At 47.3% G+C, this 17,455-nt stretch overlaps 1 protein-coding gene and 1 non-coding gene across 2 annotated transcripts; both read right to left on the bottom strand.

Annotated features, from left to right (window-relative positions):
• Nucleotides 1-230: 230 nt before the first annotated feature.
• Rabif (RAB interacting factor) lies at nucleotides 231-16,026 on the bottom strand. Its single transcript, XM_075988035.1, has 2 exons — nucleotides 15,848-16,026; nucleotides 231-3,110 (listed from the first exon to the last, which is right to left on the bottom strand). The coding sequence occupies exons 1-2, from the start codon at nucleotides 15,971-15,973 to the stop codon at nucleotides 2,865-2,867; spliced, it is 372 nt and encodes a 123-aa protein (XP_075844150.1). The 5' UTR covers nucleotides 15,974-16,026; the 3' UTR covers nucleotides 231-2,864.
• On the bottom strand, nucleotides 14,149-14,224 carry LOC142859243 (small nucleolar RNA SNORD19). Its single transcript, XR_012912157.1, has one exon. It is a non-coding gene; the product is annotated as a small nucleolar RNA SNORD19 (small nucleolar RNA).
• Nucleotides 16,027-17,455: the final 1,429 nt, after the last annotated feature.

Genomic DNA, 17,455 nt, shown 5'->3' with positions numbered 1-17,455 from the left:
CTAGTGAGAACCCCACAACAGATGCTCTATTCCCAGCAGCAAGCATGGCTTACCTCTACCCTCCTAGGGCAAGGAGCAGCTGAGCTCCAAGTATTACATGAAGACCTTTAACAGGAGAGGACCAGAGAGGCGACAAGAGAGACCTCAAGCTGACCCCCTCTGCTCAGGACTCAGCTTCCCTCTGCTCTTCACAGATTACGTATTCTGCCCAAGACAGACAGGACCCCAGCTTCACTGCTTAAATGACTTTATTTCTTTTACATCAAACCAAAAAGGCAGAACAGTAATTCAGCTTTTTTGGTCACTGGGTCAAAAACATTTGGCAGTTCTCGAAAAAGAAACAAGTTGAGTTTCAGGCCACCTTGGTCTGTACAGTTCAAAATAAATGAATAAAAACTAGAATGTGGTCAGATTTTTTTAAACCAGAAATAAGTAGAAATAAAATAGTAAGATACTTTAAAAAAATGGAAGAGCAAGTGTTTCTTAATGATAAAACCCCCCAGTGTTATGGGGGGGGGAAGACTGAGTGCTCTTTCAACACTCACATTGCTGAAGGCCGAGTGGGGTGACAAGGTGACCTTGAAGAATGTCTGCCTGGCGGAGCTTTGACAGCAAGCCCACCCTGCGACTTCGCTTCTTATGACACAAGCTGAGGAAATAAGGATGAAAACACAGCTAACACCCTTGCATGTCGTGTCACTGTTAGGAACAACTGTAGGCAACACAACAGTGGGTTACTGAAATTATAGCCCAGCAATACAATGGAGCATTGGCAACAGTGTTCACGGCTGGGTGTCTACTGACAAGGAAGATGTTCCTGTTTTGGTAAACGAAAAACAAGCTATAAAAGAGTACAATATGAACTCATATTTGTTTAGAAAACTACATGTTTGCACATAGGAAGCCAGGATATACACATTACCACTGCCCAGTAGATTTGAGTTAGTTAAACTTTATACTGATTTTACATTGATAAATAATTATCATGTATCATTTCTGTGGTTAGAAGGTGGACTGGAGTTAAAAGCCGAGTTCAGCGTGGGTCTTTGACTTGTGAAGTGAGGGCCCATGGGTCCCTAGAGCATCTGCTTGCTTTGTTCCTTCTGACCCGAGTTGGTCAGTAGTCATAGCTGTTTTCCTGCAAATGCCACACTCAGGTGTGCTTGCTTATCTGTGGAGCCCACACAGACTGAGTGGGATAGAAAGCCACCCAAGTGAGCAGGGCGCTGGCAAAACTGTGCTCGGAGCCTGTACTTTAAGAGGGAGTCCTCAGAAAACTTCAGTGAGGAAAGAACAGTCAGGAAGCAGACAGAGGGAGTTTCAATGTGTGACAGCCCAGGCTGTCCTAGAACTTGCTTTGTAGACCAGGCCTGCCTCTGCCTCCCTAGTGCTGGGATTAAAGGTGTGTGCCACCACCGCCTGATTGAAACTTTTGCTTTTTCATTTGTAAAATTTTTATTTGCTTATTTGTATGTGTGTGCCTGCTTGTCTGTATGTACGTCACACGTGTGCAGGCAACTGCAGAGCCCAGAGTGCAGATCCCCTCGAACCGGCCTTAAAGGCAGCTGTGAACCACCTGATGTGGGTGCTAGGAATTGAGCTCAGGTCCTCCGAAAGAGCAGCAAACTCTCTTAACTGTTGATCCATCTTCCCAACTCCTATTTCTCATTTTTTGTTTGCTTGAGACAAGCTCTCATGTAGTACAGGGTGGCCATGAATTCGAAATGTAACTGAGAATGTCCTTGATCTGCCATGACTGGTATTCTAAGGAATAACAGGGTCTGTACTTAGTCCATGTTTCAGTTCTAGGCCTCCAGAGGAAGGGATGATGGCAAACTATTTCAACTGTTACTGCAGAGTCCTTTTAAGCTACTAAGTCACTTCAGAGGAGAAGTTGGCGGATAAGAAAAGGTGATACCAACCCCGAAACAATGGAAATCTAGGTAGAAAGGGTTTGCATCCTGGGCTGGTATAGACAGTCCAAGAGAACCAAACTCCTGAGGACCTTACAACCTGTATTTATGAACTATGACCTTACCCATTAAAGAAATCTTTCCTAATAAACCCAGGTGTGATGCAGCTAAGCAATCCTTTGTACATCCTCCCATCCTCCATTCTGATTCCAAAAGAGCCTGGTTACAGTCAGGCTGTCTCCCTAGGGCTAACAGTGCAAACTGCACCAGCGAGGCACTAATACAAAGAGAAACCCCATCGAGATCTGTGGGGAGAACGCCCGCCCACATCCGTCTTCACTGAAGAATATCACTATCAACCTGGAACAAAGGGTCTGAACACAGTACTGAAAATGTGTCTGAAGTAATGTGTTTCTGACTAGTGGCTTAAATAATGACATTTGTAAATGTTTTATGTTTAAAGAGAACAAACTGCTGTAGACAAGCAGGTCGCACACAACGAAGTCACTTGCAAATATTTGTTTGCTTTATGTTTTTTGAGACATCTCACAGAGCCCAGGCTGGCTTAGAATTCACTTTGTGGTTGAGGCTGGCCTTGAACTCCTGACCTTCCTGCTTCCACCTTCCAAGAGGAAGTACACCTGGCTTCTTGAAGGAGAAAAGGTGGAGTTTCTACTAATAGCAAGTGAGCATCTTTCCCTGTCATCGTGGCTGAAAAGTTGACTGCTGCTCTTGCTGAGCAGGAAGGGAGCTGTGGAAGGCGGCCAGGCAGAGTGCCACGGACCAGACCACACTTCTAGAGGACTTCCATGTTTTTCCATGTTCCGAATCGGGGAGGTGGGAGTGAGGACAGCTGTGACACACGGAGGACTAAGTGGGAGGAGGCAGGATGTCCGCGAGAGGGAGAAGACGGCCAGCACAGCTTTATAGGGTGGCGCCGAGTCCCCTCAGTTACTCATGGGAAACTCGTTCCAAGGCCACATAGAAACTGTTCTTGTCATCCAGACAATGCCAGCCAATGGGTCCAATCTCACAGTCCGCACAGACCAGAAACTTGATGTTGCCCACGTCCTTGGTGAAGCCCACATTCTCAAAGATGAACATGTCGTTAACCAGCCAGTGTTCCTGGAGGAGATCACCGTCAGGATTGCTGCCATCAGCCAGAGCTGGCTTCTTTCTCATGGAGGGGAGGAAAAGCTGCGGCGGGAGAGAGAACATAAGGCATGTGAAAGCTGAACTGGCTCTGGTCACATCTTCACCCCTAGTCTATGCACCCTCGACCTTGACGCCTAGCAGCTTTCTGGACTGGGAGAAAATAAAATAAAATAAAATAAAAGACGGCAGTCATCACATTAGGTCACACTCTAGGGTGATGGTCGCTCTTCTGCTTGGTGCCTGCCTTGATGATCACTATTACTACCGCTAGGATTATTTTGAGACGTGGCCTTCCATGCCTTTGCTGATCTTTGTTTTTGTTTGTTTGTTTTTTAATACTTCATTTTTATTTTATGTACATTGGTGTATTGCCTGCGTGTATGTCTGTGTGAGGGAACTGGCATTCCAGACAGTTTATAGACAGTTGTGAGCTGTCATGTGGGAAGTGAACCTGGGTCCTCTGGAAGAACAACCAGTGCTCTTAACCACTGAGCCATCCTTCCAACTCTGCCTTTGCTGATCTTTAATTCACAGATACTCTCCTGCCTCTGCCTCCTTGGGGCTGGGATTAAAGGCGTGCGCCACCACACATGGCTTGCCCTGGTGATTTGAGCTTCCACTCTCCACAGTCTTTACTGATCCAGTTACACGGGTATGAATCACACAGCACTAGCCAACAGCTTCTGCTTTCAGAGCTGTCCTTCCTTTCCTTCCTGTGACGCTTCTCCAATGAGGGCCTCTTCACTGGTGACACACCTCTCACACCGCCTCCACCCCAACACACACAGAGGAGACAGAACTGCTACAACAAACTTCACGCTCATCTCTTTAATCTCAGATGTTCCACTGCAATCAGTGTTGGGCTTGTATGTCTGGCCCTACGATGCTATCACTGTGAGTCCACAGGGTACTCTTCTTCCTTTACCACCACCAAACTCTGCACCAAGCTCTGATGGGTTTGTGATGAGCCTAAGAGATATGGGAGGGGCACTTGAGCAGGTGGCCTCTGTGTCAATGTCCACGGAGTCCACAGCACCGCCTGAGCTAGCTTCCCATTAGCTTTACTGTGGACCAGCCACACTGGCAGCCTTGCTTCTTCAAGATGGTTCTGCCTGCAGACTTGGCGTGGATGGCCCCTTGTTGATATTCATAATCTCAGGAAGTCTCTGACCACCACGGTCTGAATGAATTCCATACTGCCTAGTATATTTAAAAAAATTTTTTTTTCAAGGCAGGGTTTCTCTGAGTAGCCCTGGCTGTCTTGGAACTCACCTTGTAGACCAGGCCTGGTTTGAACTCAGAGACCTGCCTACCTCTGCCTCCTGAGTGCTGGGATTAAAGGTGTGCACCACCACCAACCATTTATTTATCAAATTTTATTCTATATCCTGTGTTCTGTCTGCATGTATGCCTGCTGGCCAGAAGAGGGCACCAGATCTCATTACAGATGGTTGTGAGCCACCATGTGGTTGCTGAGGACTTGAACTCAGGACCTTTGGAAGAACAAGCAGAACTCTTTTTTTTCTTTGTTTAGCTTTTTTTTATTAAATATTTATTTATTTATTATGTATACAATATTCTGTATGTGTATATGACTGCAGGCCAGAAGAGGACACCAGACCCCATTACAGATGGTTGTGAGCCACCATGTGGTTGCTGGGAATTGAACTCAGGACCTTTGGAAGAGCAGGCAATGCTCTTAACCTCTGAGCCATCTCTCCAGCCCTGAAGCAGAACTCTTAAACGCTGAACCATCTCTCCAGCTCCACTTATTTTTAAAAGAGTTCTTAACTGAAGAATCACAGATGTGTACCCTGCGTGTATCTAAATGCACAGCTGCCACACTTGGGCACCTGCATACGCTGATGAAAATATCATAGTCATAATACCTTCATAACATACTCATCACACCTGAGTTTCCTCATACCATGACCAAATTTTCTGAAAAATGTCTTTTATTAGATTTAATGTGTATGAATGTTTTGTCCACATGCATGTATGTATGTACTTCACATGTGTGCCTGTTGGACCCCCTGGAACTGGAATGATAGTTGGTTGAGAGTCACCTTGTGGATGTTGGGAATTGAACCAGGGTCCTCTGTAAGAACAGCCAGTGCCCTCACCTGCTGAGTCATCAATCCGGTGCCTAAAAGAAAAGTGTCTTAATTTATTGTTTGTCTCTCTCCATTAGAGTATTTGTTCCTGGATTGGACTTATCTGATTAAAAAAGAGAAACTCTAGCCGGGCGATGGTGGCGCACGCCTTTAATCCCAGCACTTGGGAGGCAGAGGCAGGCGGATCTCTGTGAGTTCGAGACCAGCCTGGTCTACAGAGCTAGTTCCAGGACAGGCTCCAAAGCCACAGAGAAACCCTGTCTCGAAAAACAAAAAACAAAACAAAACAAAAAACAGAAGAGAAATTCTAACTTTAGAATCTGAAGTGCTGTCAAGGGTATGCTGTCTTATGTCTGGGGAGCCCACCTCCCCACGGAGTCCAGAAGAGGGTACCAGATCACCTGGGATGAGATACAGGCAATTGTGAGCCACTGGACATGGGCTAAGAACTTTACTCAGGCTTTCTAGAAGAGAAGCAACTGCTCTTAACAACTGAGCCATCTCTCAGCTCCTAGCCCCAAGATCTCAGAGACTTCAGCCTCAGTTACCAGGAGAGAGAGAGTCTGGTGCATGTGTGCACACACACGCGAACGGCTGCTTTCACTTCCTGTGTGGGCAGTGTGCACACCTTCCACTGCAACACGCACTGCCAGCAAAGCTTCCTCAGCTTCCGCTCCTCTGCCGGCTGCTGCCGATCGCTTGTTTCCCAGACACAACACTTTTGTGCTAGCTGGTCAAGCCATGATCCTCCTGCCTCACAGTTCCCTGAGTACTGGAATTAAAAGGCAAAACATATATATACATTTCTTTTCTTCCCCTCCTTTAGTTTTTAAAAGATTTATTTGTTTATGTAATTTATGTACCAGTGCTCTGTCTTCATGCACACCAGAAGAGGGCATCAGATCATATTGCAGAAGGTAGTGAGTCACTGTGTGGTTGCCGAGAATTGAACTCAGGACCCCTGGAAGAGCAGTTAATACTCTAAACCACTGAGCCATCTCCCCAGCCCCTTTTTCTCCTTTTTTTTTTTTTTTTTGAGACACGGTCTCACTATGTAGCTCTGACTGACCTGGAACTCACCATGTAAATTAAGCTAACCTCAAACTCAGAGCTCTGCCTGCTTACGCCTCATGAATGCTGAGATTAACGGCCGGCAGCACACTCAGTTTCTACTTCTTCCTTACTCTTCATCCTCCTCCTGTTTACTCAAGTGTATGCATATTTTGACAGCATGTATGTTTGTAAATGCACCACGTGTATGCCTAGTGCCTGCTGAGGTCAGAAAAGGGCAGGGGATCACTTGAAACTGGAGTTACAGGTGACCGTGAGCTAATACACAGGTGCTGAGAACCAGCCCTGAGTCCTCTGTAAGAGCAATAGAACCGGGAATGTTCAGTTTCAGTTCATCATCATGTGGACAGAGAGACAGAGCCATGCACGTCAAAGGGGAGAGGAAGCGGAGAGGACAATAACACCCAAGCACATGTCCCGGAAGTGGCCATTCCAACACCGCCCAACAGTCTACACAAATTCCAAATCCATCAGTGGGCTGAAGCACCCTCAGAGGCCTCATTAGGTCATCCTCATGGGACAGAGCTGAGATAATTCTTTATCCATCTTTTAGTGCGTTCTCTCTCTCTCTTGGTTTTTCTGAGACAGGACTTCTCTGTTTAGGCCTGGCTGTCCTGAAAATTGCTCTGTAGACTCACTCTGGGATTAAAGGCCTGGCTCCTAGGTGTCTCTTAATTCAGTCAAGTTGACAAGATTAATCATCATAGCCAGATGTTGTGGGGCTTGCCTTTAATTCCAGCACTTGCAAGGCAGAGGTGGGTGGATGTCTGAAAGCTTGAGGCCAGTCTGGTCTAAAGAAATAGTTTCAGGACAGCCAAAGCTACATAGTGAGACCCTGTCTGAAAAAACAAATAAACAAAAAACTTAAAGGTTGCCAAGAAAAAACAAACTGCCTCATCACATGAAATGGCTGCACATAAAATAGGGCACAGCTCATAAGCCAAACAATGTACTGTAAAACCCACACTCAGTTAGAAAAGCAGATTCTTCCTTAACCTCAAAGAGCACAAGAAGCCGCTAACCCAGTCTCTGTGAGACCTTGTTTTTAGGGGGGGTCTAGCTAGGGGGAAAAGATTAAACATCACATTTTATTTATTTATGGTTTTTTTAAAATATTTATTTTATTTATTTATTATGTATACAATATTCTGTCTGTGTGTATGCCTGCAGGCCGGAAGAGGGCACCAGACCTCTTTACAGATGGTTGTGAGCCACCATGTGGTTGCCAGGAATTGAACTCAGGACCTTTGGAAGAGCAGGCAATGCTCTTAACCACTGAGCCATCTCTCCAGCCCCTATTTATGGTTTTTTTGAGACAGGGTTTCTCCGAAGCTTTGGAGCCTGTCCTGGAACGGGCTCTGTAGACCAGGCTGTCTTTGAACTCAAAGAGATTCTCCTGTTTCTGCCTGAGTGTTGGGATTAAAGAATGTGCTGCCACCACCTGGCCAATCATCACATTATTAATATTAAAACAACACTATTTTACATAGGTGAGATTCATGTTCCATTTGAGGTGTGTGTGTGTGTGTGCGTTAGTGGTAAAATTACAGACAACTTACCGCTTACCCACTTTTACAAAGTTTGTATTTTTACTTATGGGTACGTGTGTGTGTGTGTGTGTGTGTGTGTCAATGAATGCCACTTGTGCGCATGTGTGTGGAGGTCAGAAGCCCCTGGATCCCTCGGTGCTTCAGTTAGAGGGGATGTGAACTGCCAAACGGGTGCTCCTAACTGCTGAGCCATCTCTCCAGTCTCCACTAAACCGCGTTTCTGTGTACAGTCCAGTAAACAAGAGTGCTCACGAGTGTGCTGCCACTGCCTACATAACACCAGAGCCCAGTCGGAGGCGGTCCCGTTGAAGAAGCATCTCCCCACGAACTCTCCCTATGTACCAGCTCTCCTTATGCTCCCTTCGCTGGCCTTGAGAGTGCAACCGCCTTCTTCTGCAGTCACTCTAGGTAGTTTATGTCAGGAGTCACTCCGCATGTGTCCTTTTTGGACTGGCTTATTTCACTTACTGTCCCGACAAGTTCACGTTTAGTTTTAAGAAATGATGCAAAGGAGCTGGGCATAGCAGCATTCATTTGCAGGTAGATAACTTCCAGGTCAGTTCAAGGTAAGTCGGGGATGCAAAGTGAGGCACGGTTTCAAAAGACGTTAGCAACAAAAGCCGGGCAGCACTCGGGAGGCAGAGGCAGGCAGATCTCTGTGAGCTCGAGGCCAACATGGTCTACAAGAGCTAGTTCCAGGACAGGCTCCAAAGCTACAGAGAAACCCTGTCTTGAAAACCACCCCCCCCCAAAAAAATTAAATAAAAATTTAAAAAACCCGAAAAACACAACAACAAAACCCACATACATACATACATACATACATACATACATACATACATACATATATATATATATATATGAAACAAAACCCACAAAAGGACTGACAAGAGCTTGGCAACAGCTAAGGACAACTGCTCTTCCAAGCAGTCAAGTCTGGTTCCTAACTTCTGGTGACTCAAAATTCCCTGAAACTCCAGCTCCATGTAATGCTTGCTTCTGGAATCTGCTGGAACTTGCATCCATGTGCATATCACACACACAGACACATAGAGACACACACACCTAACCTTTTAAGAAATAACAAAGCCCTTTAATCTCAGTACTTGGGAGGCAGAAACAGGAAGTTCTCTGTGAATTGAGGCAGTCTGATTTACGCCAAGAGTTCCAGGACAGCCATGGCTACCTAGTGAGACCCTGTCGCAAAAGACAAAAGAACCAAAAGGAGTAACACAAATCCCTTGGGCCTTTCCTTGTCTCCCCGAGGGAACACTGCACAGCTGGGGCAGCGCTCACAGCCCGAGTACACGATCTGATGCAATCTGGAGAGCTGAGTTTTGTTGGCTGCATTTTGGGCCCTGTTGCCTAGGGTGGCCTTCAACTCCGATCCATTTACTTGTGTTCATTTGCCTGTTGTTCACCATTACAGCCAGGACAGCGAACAGCTCCTCTCGTGAATGTTACACAGACGCACAGACACATGCACGAGTGTAGTGTCGCACATCTTAACCCCACACTCGGGAGGCAGAGGCAGGTGGGTGTCCGTGTGTCTGAGGCCAATTTGGTCGACAGAGTTCCAGGACAGTCAGGGCTACACAGAGAAACCCTGTTTGGATAAGATGTTATACTAACCCGGAACAGTGGCGCTCGTCTATAATTCCAGCTACTGGGATGCTGAGGTGGGAGAATCATGAGGCCCAGGCTGGCCTGGGCAAGCCATCAGGTTACAGAGCTGCTTGTCCAGCATTAACAAAACTCTAGGTTTGGTCCCCAGCATCATATAAACTGGGGTTAGTGGTCCATGTCTGGTGAAGGCAGGAGGATCGAGAATTCAAGGTCATCCTCTCAGCTACACAAGGAAGCAAAGCCAATATAGTTAGCGTGAGACCTGTCTCACATATGAGAGAAAGAAAAAGCCTGGCGGTGGGTGGCCCTTGACTTTAATCCCAGCACTTGGGAGACTTAGGCAGGCAGATCTCTGTGAGTTTGAGGTCAGCCTGGTCTACAAAGTGAGTTCCAGGGCTGCATGGAGAAACCCTGCCTCAAAAAAAAAAAACAAAAACAAAAACAACTAAAAAAACGGGGCGGTAGCAGGGGGAAGGCTGGTGACCTCAAAATAAACAGGGATGGATGGGTGGAGTGAAGGGATGTTATACAAATAGATTCATAAAGCGGATAATCTTTTTTCTGACCAGTGTAATTCTCCGTAGATTATTCAAGTTGTCTGTATCAAGTTGGCTGTGGTACTGTAATCCCAACACTTGGGAGGTAGAGGCTGGAGGATCAGGAGTTGAAGATCATCCTCCATTACAAAGCAAGTTTGAGGCCAATCTGGGTTACATGAGATGCTATCTCAAAACAAAAACCAGACTTCAGTTCATCTGTACCCCATTCACCTGCTGGAAGGCCTCTGTGCCATCTCCAGTGTGGCGCTGAACAGCACAGTCACCACATACATCTCTACAGGTTTGACATGAACCTAAGTTCACTTCTCTGGGAAAAACACCAGGGTGCTGCTCATCCGTTAGAACACGTTTAGTTTTATAAGAAAGTGTTCTTGGTTACTGCCCTCACGTTCTCTGTTCCAATATGCTTAACCCAATACTATTTTCTTTTAAATATATTTTCTAGATTTATTCATTTTTATTTTATGTGTATTGGTGTTTTTTTGAGGCAGGATTTCTGGGTAACTTTGGAGCCTGTTCTGGAACTAGCTCTTGTAGACAGACTGGCCTTGAACTCAGAGATCCATCTGCCTCTGCCTCCCAAGTACTGGGATTCAAGGTGTGCGCCACCACTGCTGTTTGTGTTTTGCCTAAATGTATGTGCATGCCTGGTGCCAGTGGGTGCTAGAAGAAGGCACTGGGAGGGCGGCGTTCATGGAACTGGAGTTACGGATGGTTGTGACCCACCATGTGGGTGCTGGGAACTGCTGGGTCCTCTGAAAGAGCAACAGGTGTTGTAGGTGCTGTCTTCTTCCCACTCCACCCAGCACAGTGTATACTGTTCTTCCTACAAGCCAATCTCTGCTCTTCCCACAAAAGACCAAACAGCCCTCTTCTACAGCACTGCTTTTTTTCCTAATTTCCAAACTCCATGGACTTTCCCTTTTTCTTTGCACAAGAGTGAGGTTCTTGGCGAGGAGGCCACAGCCCATGACCCAGCAGTCTAGAGCTGCCGGACCTGGAGAGGAAGAGCTGCTCCTCTTGTTCTCAGCTGCCCCCCATCACCTCTGCAAGGTTTCTACTGATTGGTTACCCATCATGGCCACCTAAGGAAGTTCCGGTCATTCTGCCCTTGCCATCGAAGATTCAGTGGCACCTGGCTCAGTCTTCCTTTGGATTCCATGTCCTTACTTGATCACGACCTTCCACTCCCATGGAGAGGATTTATGCCCAGAGCTCCAGAACCTCTGTTTTGGCTAAGGGAGACAGTTTCTAAAACTCACACACTATATAACTCTATATCTATCTATCTATCTATCTATCTATCTATCTATCTATCTATCTATCTATCTATCTGTTTTTCGAGACAAGGTTTCTCTGTGAAGCCTTGGCTGCCCTGGAGCACCCGCTTCTGCCTCCTGAGCGCTGGGATTAAAGTGTGCATCACCACCGTCCAGCTCAAAACACTACATTTTTTACAAGGAATTGTCACCCTGTCTCTACTTAGCTTAACCAACAATTTTAGTTAGGATTCTCAGAAATCTGGGCTGGAGATGACTCAGTGGCTAGAGCACATACCGCTCTTCCTCCCAGAATCCATAGTGCTTCACAACCTCTTGTAACTCCAGTCCCAGGGGATCTAAAACCCTCTTCTGACCTGCAAGGACTCCTGCACACATACGGTTCCCACACACATACAAAATAAACTAAGAACATTTAAAAGATTATAAGAAACTTAGATTTCTCAATCCTCGGCTCCAACCTGAAATGCTGCAATGTTTGAACTTTCAGAGCACTGCCTGACCTGAGTGGAAAATTCCACATGTGATGTCATATGATGGGCTGCAGGCAAAATGCAGGCGCACCAAAGATACACCGAATTATCTTCAGCTTCTGCGGAATGGAAGCTATGAAAAAAAAATTCCATGTTTAGACTTGTCTCTCAAACCTAAAATACCTCATTGTGTAATTGAAAAAGTTTCCTCCGTCCCACCCCCAAAAATCACACCTCTGAAATCTGAAACAGCTCTGATCCCAAGTGTGCTGAAGAGTTTTTTGTCCAGTTGACATAAGCTAGAGTCATCTGGAAAGAGAGAACTTGAAGTGAGACAATGTCTCCACACGGGCCTGGGGGCAAGTCTGTGAGGGAATTTAGTGATTGATAATTATGTTGGAGGGCCTAGCCCACTGTAGATAGTGTTACCCCCTAGGCAGATGGTCCTGAGTTCTAGAAGAAAGCAGGCTGAGCAAGACATGGGGAGCAAGTCAGAAGCAGCACCCTGGCCTCTGCGTCAGCCAGCTCCTGCCTCCAGGTTCTTGCTTCTAGGTTCCTGCCACGACCTCCCTCCAGGATGAACCAGAACTGTAAGATGGAATCAACTTTTCCTCCCACGTTGCTTTCGGTTGTATTATCACAGCCACAGAAACCAAACCAGGACAGAAGTCGGTAGCAGAAAGTGTCTATTGCTGTGATAACATGTTGCCTTGGGGAGGACTGTGGAAAAGCATTGAGAGCTTGGAGCTGAACAGACTGCTGCGTGGGAGCAGGAAGAACACTGGAAAGCAGGTTGGTCAGCACGATTCCTTCATCCAGGCTTCAGTTCCCTGGTCAGCTTGAGGCTTTGCCTTGGCTTCCCTCAATAACGGACTGTCATCAGGACCTGTCACCCCAATAAACCCTTTCCTCTCCAAGAGCTTTCTGTCTGGCCTTCTTCGTAGTGCAGAAAATAAAGTAGTTATTGGTACGGAGAGTGAGTAAGGACTAGTCATCCTATGCCAACTTCAAAGGGATTTTTTTTTTTTTTTTTTTTGGAGACAGGGTTTCTGTGTAGCCCTGGCTATCCTGGAACTCACTCTGTAGACTGGCCTCAAACTCACAGAGATCCGCCTGCCTCTGTCTCCCAAGTGCTGAGATTAACAGTGTGCACGACTACTGCCAGGCCAAAAGGACCCGATTTTTAATTTAAAAGATTTATTTATTTTTTACTTCACGAGCGTTTGCTGCATGTGTGTATGTGTATCACACGTATGTCTAGTATCCACAAAAGGCAGAAAAGGTATTGGATCCCCTGGAACCACTTGGAGCTACAGAGAGTTGGGAGCCATTTGACATGTACTTCAAGATCAGCCAGTGCTCCTAACCACCGAGCCATCTGTCCAGCCCTAGAAGGTCAGCCAGTGCTCCTAACCACCGAGCCATCTGTCCAGCCCCAGAAGGTCAGCCAGTGCTCCTAACCACTGAGCCATCTGTCCAGCCCCAGAATGTCAACCAGTGCTCCTGACCACCGAGCCATCTGTCCAGCCCTAGAAGGTCAGCCAGTGCTCCTAACCACCGAGCCATCTGTCCAGCCCTAGAAGGTCAGCCAGTGCTCCTAACCACCGAGCCATCTGTCCAGCCCTAGAAGGTCAGCCAGTGCTCCTAACCACCGAGCCATCTGTCCAGCCCTAGAAGGTCAGCCAGTGCTCCTAACCACCGAGCCATCTGTCCAGCCCTAGAAGGTCAGCCAGTGCTCCTAACCACCGAGCCATCTGTCCAGCCCTAGAAGGTCAGCCAGTGCTCCTAACCACCGAGCCATCTGTCCAGCCCTAGAAGGTCAGCCAGTGCTCCTAACCACTGAACCATCTGTCCAGCCCCAGGTGGTCAGCCAGTGCTCCTAACCACCGAGCCATCTGTCCAGCCCTAGAAGGTCAGCCAGTGCTAACCACCGAGCCATCTGTCCAGCCCCAGAAGGTCAGCCAGTGCTCCTAACCACTGAGCCATCTGTCCAGCCCCATATGTCCAGGCCCAGAAGGTCAGGCAGTGCTCCTAACCACTGAGCCATCTGTTCAGCTCCAGGTGGTCAGCCAGTGCTCCTAACCACCGAGCCATCTGTCCAGCCCTAGAAGGTCAACCAGTGCTCCTAACCACTGAGCCATCTGTCCAGCCCCAGAAGGTCAGCCAGTGCTCCTAACCACTGAGCCATCTGTCCAGCCCCATATGTCCAGGCCCAGAAGGTCAGGCAGTGCTCCTAACCACTGAGCCATCTGTTCAGCTCCAGGTGGTCAGCCAGTGCTCCTAACCACCGAGCCATCTGTCCAGCCCTAGAAGGTCAACCAGTGCTCCTAACCACTGAGCCATCTGTCCAGCCCCATATATCCAGGCCCAGAAGGGTATCTTTAGTTTTTTTTTTCTTTTGTTTTTTTCTATGTTGAGGTCAGACATGGATCTTACAGTCTGCAGCGAGAATCAGACTGCTCAGATATTGTCCTCAGACCTTCTGGAAGGATATCCTTAAGAGAGACGACCTCAGCCTTGCTAGACTGGCTTGAGGGGCTTCTCAACAATTCAAAGCTACGCTGAAGCTTTACAGGGTTTCAGGTGAAGAGTGCTACGCACGGTTTGTTCTCTGTAAAGGTACAAATTCTGTTGGGAACCAAAATATGATATGTAACATATAATTTAATTTGCTCCTAAGTTTCCTTCCCATGAAACATCAATTTAAAACAGGAAACAAAAACTTTAAATATAAACTATAAAATTCCTTTAAGAAAATTCTTGACTTTTTCAATAAACAGTTTTATTTAATTAACAGACAGGCTCTCATTATGTATCCCTGATGGCTCTGAACTCACTGTCTAGCCCTGGGCGCTAGGATTATAGCTATGCACCACCACACACCGTTCAGGACTCTTTAAATTTCTGTCAGTTTACAAAAGCAGGCAAGTTGCCATAAAAGGATAAAGAACTGACCTAAAAGCTAGTCTCGGATGTGTCCCCTACGGAGGCACAATGCTCCGTTCTCACACAAACCCTTCCCTCTCATCATCCTGACTTTTTCAGAACGAGCAAGTGAGGTTCAACACCTCTTCCAGGGCTAGTAAGTGGCCAGGGTAGGATTCAAGCTCATGGTTCAGTCTGTCCCTCCAAGAGGTCACTAACTTTATAAAACAAATGGAGAACTTTAATTCCTGTCCTTGGATTTGTTTGTTTGTTTGTGTTTTTCTGTAGCTTTGGTGCCCGTCAAAGAACTAGCTCCGTAGATCAGGTTGGCCTTGAACTCAGGCCGCCTCCCTCAGCCTCCCAAATTCTGGGATTAAAGGCGTGCGCCATCACTGCCCGGCCAGAATTCTTATTAAAACAGGCACTACAGAAAATCATCAAAACACACAAAACAAGGAAGCCACTAACACTTCTTTCCTTCTTTAGGAAAAGGATTCTGCTTTTGGAGCAGACACTACAGTGCCACCTGAAATAACAGTGGCCCACCAGCTTCTCACAGACCATTTATAACAAGGGTCTGAGGAAGAATAAATACAGTTTGCACTGCACTGGGGAGGCAGAACCAGGCAGGTGGATCTGTGTATGCGGCCAGCCTGGTTCACACAGCAAGTTCCAGGTCAGCCAAGGTTATATTACTTGATTTTGGAGCTCCTCTGGGGAGCAGCAAATGAGAAAAGAAGTAGGGACTAAAAGATGAGTGAGGGCGGTGGTGGGACCAGAATCTAATCATTCTCAGGTGCCCTGGGGCGACACCGAGTGGTGGGTGAAGATAAACGTGCGGGACTCAGCAGGTTGGCCAGAGCTCCAGGAATCTGGAGGTTGGGGTTCCTCCTTCTCTAAGCTCGCACCGGGTACCTGAGGCCTGGGGAAGGGTGGGCCGTCCGAGACAGGTGCACCCGCTGAGCTAGGGCCTTGCACGGAGAGAAAGGAGCAAGGCGGTCTGGTAACCGTGCCCTGCCACCAAGTCAGCCGCACCCGAGGGGCGGGACCTGGCGAAGGTGGGCGGGGCTAAGGCGCGCAAAGAAGGGCGCGGTCTCCGGAAACCTGGGAGCCGGGACCAGTTTCGAGCCACCCGGTGGCTACGGACAGCGAATCTACTCAGGTCTACGTATTTACCTACCTGTCGGCGAGAGAAAAGAGCAGTCCCTGGCTGCAGCACCCTAGAGCCGCAACGCTGGCACAGCACCGCCTTCCGGTTCCGGCCCTCAGCTGACACTAGCTCGTTCTGCTCCTCACCCGGTTCCATCGCCGCGCCGCCACAGCATGGGCCACAACGGCGCACGCGCGATTTGGATTCGTTCACCCGGAACTACGCTGGCGCGGCTCCGTCGGGGCGGGGCGCCCGGTGCTCCTCGCTGTACCTCTGCGCAGGCGTCTGCACTCTATTGCGCAGGCGCCTTTATTTATTGCCGGCCTGAAGTGTCAGCTTGACTTTTTGACAAATCTTTTCTCTGTACCGGGCCTCCGCTAATATTGGCCTAGGCGTCACTATGGCCGCCTTACCATGTCCACTGCCACGACAATCTGGGTCAGACCTCAGCAAATTTAGCTACTATACATTCGCTTCTAATGTAAGAAGCAGTGTGATTGTTGAGTATATTTCGTGTTGGAAAAAGTTGCGTGGAAGTCTTAAGCCGGGTGTCTAACAGTGACCATTTATTAGGCCCCAAAGCGATTTTTACAGTGCTTCTGAAAACGTAGTCACCGCCGTAGAGGGTTTGTCCTCAGGCTCCGTGCAGGAAGAAGGCAAAGTTAAGTTTAGTTTGTGCGTTCCAAAGCCACGGCTCTTACTTTCTAACTAGTCTTTGTATCCCATTAATTCTAGTTTGCACGTTTCCCAAGACCAGAAGGACATAAGAATGAGAAACGATTAAACCACCTTATTAACATGCGCGATCTTTGCTCTCTTCATTAGTTCCACAATCCACGATGGGAATTGTGTGAGAATATAGTCTGAGAGGGTCGCAGATTCTAATCTCAGTAACAAAGTACTGCCAATGAAGCATGGATTGGGAAAGAGCTATGTCTAGGGAGTTAGGTCTTTAGCTCTGTGGGGTTTTTTTGTTTGTTTGTTTCTTTTAATATTTCTTGTGTTTTACCTGCATGTAGGTTAAGTGCACGGTGTACATGCTGGTGCCAGTGAAAGCCAGAAGAGGGCACCAGATGTCTGGAACTGGAGTTAACCGTTGTAAGCCCCAAGTGGATGCTGGGAACCAAGTCTACATACTCTTAACCACTGACACATCATCTCTCCAGCCCCGCTAGGTGGCATTTTGATCAAGAATTAGGGTTGTCAGGAAAGCAATCCTTCAGAATAGGATCAAATTTAAGAATGGGTGGCAAACCAGTGACTGGAACAAGACTGTAGTAGTAAGTGCAGAATGGTAGAATATGCCCCTCAGCACCATGGAGCCAGTGCGTGTTAAGGAATTTGAACTTTATATGGACAGGAAATGTGAATCTATGGAACTTGAGGACAGAAACAACTTCAATATTGGCCAATTATTGGCTGTATATTAAATACTGCAATGGTTACATCTGAATTTCAGAACAAAACCGATGACAAAACAGACTGGGGGGATAAGTGCTCATATGGATAAGGTGAGGGCTACCAGTCCTTTCTCCTCGTTTTCTTCTCCTACCCAGTACCTTCCCTCGCTCTCTCTCAAAGACAAATGAACATTTCACAGGCCACATGTGGTTCAATCAGCAGGCACAACCCATCTGC

Source organism: Microtus pennsylvanicus, chromosome 10, assembly GCF_037038515.1.
Source record: "Microtus pennsylvanicus isolate mMicPen1 chromosome 10, mMicPen1.hap1, whole genome shotgun sequence".
NCBI lineage: Eukaryota > Metazoa > Chordata > Mammalia > Rodentia > Cricetidae > Microtus > Microtus pennsylvanicus.
The sequence above is the reverse complement of the archived record's forward strand: the minus strand, read 5'-3'. Positions and strand labels throughout refer to the sequence as shown.

Coding starts and splice junctions, on each gene's coding strand:
- Rabif (XM_075988035.1), bottom strand. CDS start 15,973: ATGGAACCGGGTGAGGAGCAGAACGAGCTAGTGTCAGCTGAGGGCCGG. Junction 3,111..15,847: donor CTCTTTTCTCTCGCCGACAG/GTAGGTAAATAC, acceptor CTCCCGCCGCAG/CTTTTCCTCCCCTCCATGAG.